Below are 4532 nucleotides of genomic sequence, written 5' to 3' on the forward strand. Positions count from 1 at the left end.
ATATTAAGTCCTTTTATAATATTTTAATAATCATTTGAATAATAAATTATCAGTTTTTGAAAATTAATTTATAGTTTAGATTAATATATCAAATTTATTAATCACATATATTTTATATTACAATTTTGAAAATAAAATAGTAAATTGAATCTTTATTAAACTATAAAGGCAAAGTGCATATCATATCTTCAATTATATTATTAAAACTATTTATAACATCATAAATTCAAGATTTTTTTTTTTAAATTGAGGCAAATTAAGACAAACTCATGCATATCACATAAGTAAAACTTAAACCAAAGACCTCTTAGTTAATAGCCGAAACTTCCAACCAACAGCTTAGACTTCTTTTGGGATAACTTTCATACTACTTTAAAATTAATTTTTTAGTACAAAATTTTAATTTTGTATTAAAAAATTATTTTAAGAAACAATAAAAGTTATCTCAAAATGAAGAATAAGATGGGCTGCATGAGATTTTATATCCCAAAATCAGTTTACATAATCTCTCCTAAGAAAGGAACAACCTAACGGGAGAAGAGGTGGACCAATGGTTGGAAAAAAAATTTAGCCCCACTGAACCCGCATTGGAGGGCTCCACATGCTAAAAATAATAAATAAATAAATAAACTCCAAAACACATTATCCCTTTCCTATAAAAGATCTACCTTTGCCCCATTTGCTCTCCCTGCCCTTAAGAACTGGAACCCAACCCTTTCCCTGAACCCTCTCTGCCTCTCCTTTGAGACCCCTCCTTGATCATTCTCCATCCCTTTCTTTGGTCCCACTAAGCAACGGCCAGTCCTCTGATCCCGCGTGAAAACAGAGTAAAGCCCGAAAAGATACGATCTTTTTTATTTAAATCGCTCAAAGCCCCCAACTTTCTGCCAAGACGTGCAAAACTAGGGAGAAAGATCCGACCTTTGGTTATTCGGGGAACATGAAGGAGGTGTGGACCTTTGGTTCAGTGGCTTCTCTCCTCGGCGCCCTCGCTTTCTTTCAGAGCGTCCTCCACTCCGTCTTACCGCACGAGCTCCGGCATGTCGTTGCTAAGTTCTTCCAGCGCATCTTCAACAACTTTTCTGCCTACTGCTACTTCGACATTACCGAAATCGACGGCGTCAGCACAAACGAGCTCTACGGCGCCGTCCAACTCTACCTTTCCTCCTCTGCCTCGGTCTCCGCCTCTCGCCTCTCACTCTCTCGCCCCGTCAACTCCTCCAACTTCACATTTGGCCTGTCCAACAACGATCGCCTCGTCGACTCTTTTGCCGGCATTACTGCCATTTGGGAGCACGTCGTAACCCAACGCTCCTCACCTTCCTTCTCATGGCGTTCTCTCCCCGACGAGAAGCGCAGCTTCACTCTCCGCATTCGTAAAAAGGACAAACCTCTCATCCTCCCCCGCTATCTCGACCACATCATGGAAGTCGCCGCCGATATCCGCCGCCGGAATCAGGACCGTCTTCTTTACACAAACTCTCGCTGCGGCTCCATGGACGCTCGCGGCTATCCTTGGGAGTCGGTCCCGTTCAAACACCCCTCCACCTTCGACACCCTCGCCATGGATCCCATCCGAAAAAAAGACATCATTGCCGATCTCCGTAAGTTTGCCGCCGGAAAAAGCTTTTATCAGAAAACCGGCCGCGCGTGGAAGCGCGGCTATCTCCTCTATGGTCCACCGGGAACTGGCAAGTCCAGTATGATCGCCGCCATGGCCAACTTCCTCGGCTACGACATCTACGACCTCGAGCTCACCGAAGTTCAAACCAACTCTGAGCTCCGAAAACTTCTTATGAAAACCACCTCAAAATCCATCATTGTTATCGAAGACATAGACTGTTCTGTTTCTCTCACAACTCGCGGCAGCCTTCCTCACCCGGCTGCTAATCCGCCGCCGCATTCGATGGATGATATTTTCACCTCCCCTGCATCTGCTGCAGTATCGACAAAGTCTGTGACGCTTTCCGGCTTGCTGAACTTTACCGACGGGCTGTGGTCCTGCTGCGGCAGTGAGAAGATCTTTGTGTTCACGACGAACCATGTCGAGAAGCTCGACCCTGCGTTGCTTCGTTCTGGAAGGATGGACATGCATATCCATATGAGCTACTGTTCTTTCCCGGCGCTAAAGATTTTGATGTGGAATTACTTGGGAATAAGTGAGGATGAATTGGAGAATGGAAAAGAGAATGATAAACTGATTAGAGAGCTTGAAGCGGCGGTGGAGGCGGCGGAGATAACGCCGGCGGATGTCAGTGAAGTGTTGATAAAAAGCAGGAGGTATGAGAAGAGGAAGGCCATGGAGGAGTTGCTGAAGGTGTTGAAGAGTAAGGCGGCGGGGAGGAGATGCGGCGGCGCTGCCGGGGCATCTTTGGGAAGCAAGGAGGCTGAGGAAGAAGAGGAGCAAGAGAAGCGCGCGCTGGATAGCCCGAAGGAGGAGAATTCTGAGGATTTTGCGCAGATTTGTGATAAGAAACAGGGTAAGAAAACAGAGCTGGAAGGCCAAACTCTTGAAAAAGAAGAGTGAATTGGGAGCAAAAGTGTTCTCCGATGTCCTTCGAAGCGGATTTTTTAGAAGTGCTTTTTCAAAATCTGTTTTTTTTTTTCCTTCTGTTGTGTCGTGTTTACTGTTGAATTGTTGGAGGATGCAAATGAGATGAGAAGCTTTTGGGGTATGGTTTGGTGTAATGTATTAAGATCTTTTAATTGTTTAGGCATTTTGAATGTAAGACATTTTGAATGTAAGGCATATTCTCTTCTCTTAGATGGTTTCCTTCGTCTGTATCTCCTTTTTGATCTGCCATTCTATCTTTATTATGTTTATGGTATATTTATAAAGGCTTCTTCGTTTGGGAAAGTTTTTTTCCTGCTTTCTAAAGCACCTTGTTAATATAATTTTTTTTTATTGTACTAACAAATTACTTTAGAAAGTAATTAGAAAGTTATCAATAATTAAGTCAAAGTTATTGTTTTTGCTTTCAAATCCAAATAAAAAAAGAATGAAAAGTTATCTTATTGCATAAGAGAATAGTTAAAATTGATGAAAAATCATATTGAAGTATGAACATTCAATCAAGGAAATGGTTGTTGGGAATGGTTTTAATTTATTGTTATTACTTGTTTATTTATGCTTAAGTTTTTTACTTGAAACATGCCTACATCTGAATTGGGCTAAAATGCTAAGTTCTATTGGAAGTAAATAATTTGATAGGGGCATGGGAATTTGGTTGTTGATCATGGAGCAAATGGAAGAATGATTCCATTTCAATGGTGTAGACTATGCTATGTGCGTATATGGTGATTGAAAAAGTGAGAGGCATCCCTTTGCTTCTTTAATGATTCTTGTGGTTAAGCTTCGTTTAAAGAGCATCCTCATACAACTTATCTTCCTTAGAAAATGTCTTCTTTTTCTTCATATTTTCTCATGTTATTATTATTCGACAAGTTTTACGCTAACTGTCGACTACCTAATGCAATCCTCCACTTTTCACATCCAGGACTTGGGACCTGGCAACGGCAGAAACATCTTTTCTCAATAACATCAAAATCCTCTATCACTTTTTTTAGATTGAATTGTGTATGTGAATGATCTCTAATCTTATTAATAGATCCCTGATAGTTTAGAGCTAGAGAATCAGGTGAGGGAAGTTAGTGAGTTCAGAAAGTAGGTGAAGAGCTCTAATGTCTCCATAGATATGCATCTTCACATTTTATTTATAAAATTGAAAGAGCTACAAAAAAAGCTACACAAAATAAATACAAAAAATGCTACATGACACAATCAATACATACTAGAACAAATATATGAACAAGTTAGATGATGTATGTCACGACCCGGCCCGGATGTCTGACAAAGATTAAAACATAATCATCTAAGTAACATTAAATGTTAATATAAGTAAAATCCAACAATTTATCAAAAGCCAATAACACTTCCACATTTCAAATTTTTTTCATTTTTTATCAAAAGAAATTTACAAAGGTGGATTATAAACTAGACACTTAAAATCCACCACAAAAATGAACATCAAATGAAAACACAAAAGAATCTATCATCTGGTAATTCCATATGGCTGTAAGTAAACCACTATCTCTCAGTCATCACTTAGCTGCAGGCTCTCCTGAAAATTATCCCAAAACTAACGAGTGAGCTAACGCTCAGTAGGTAGCAATTAACTCTACCAAATTCAAATACAATGTAAAGGAGATCAATATGCATGCTTGAAGTGCACTAATGACTTGTAATTTAAAATTAAACAATATAATATCATGCAATGGTTGTCATGTACCTATCTATATGATTTCCTATGTGGCATATTTTCCTTTGGTGTTATATGTTATGTGTCTTATGCTTATTCTTTATTTCAATTCATACATTTCCATATATATTTTATATTATAACTCATATACATTTTCTTATTCTTATTTTATACATATGTACCAGAGTACCAAAATTGTACTTATAAGGTACACATGTTTAATGGCAATATCATTTTCTTTTGTCATTTTTTCATGAAGAGCCATATTGCTTC

The 4532-nt window shown here is 38.9% G+C and overlaps 1 protein-coding gene across 1 annotated transcript; it reads left to right on the forward strand.

Moving 5' to 3' along the window:
* The first annotated feature begins 715 nt into the window (after positions 1-715).
* LOC110109927 (AAA-ATPase At5g57480-like) lies at positions 716-2739 on the forward strand. The gene has a single exon (XM_020841156.2). It carries the CDS (start codon positions 941-943, stop codon positions 2525-2527), a length of 1587 nt encoding a protein of 528 aa, XP_020696815.1. The 5' UTR covers positions 716-940; the 3' UTR covers positions 2528-2739.
* The last annotated feature ends 1793 nt before the right edge of the window (positions 2740-4532 follow it).

The sequence above is a fragment of the Dendrobium catenatum genome, unplaced genomic scaffold, assembly GCF_001605985.2.
Source record: "Dendrobium catenatum unplaced genomic scaffold, ASM160598v2 fragScaff_scaffold_621, whole genome shotgun sequence".
Taxonomy (NCBI): domain Eukaryota; kingdom Viridiplantae; phylum Streptophyta; class Magnoliopsida; order Asparagales; family Orchidaceae; genus Dendrobium; species Dendrobium catenatum.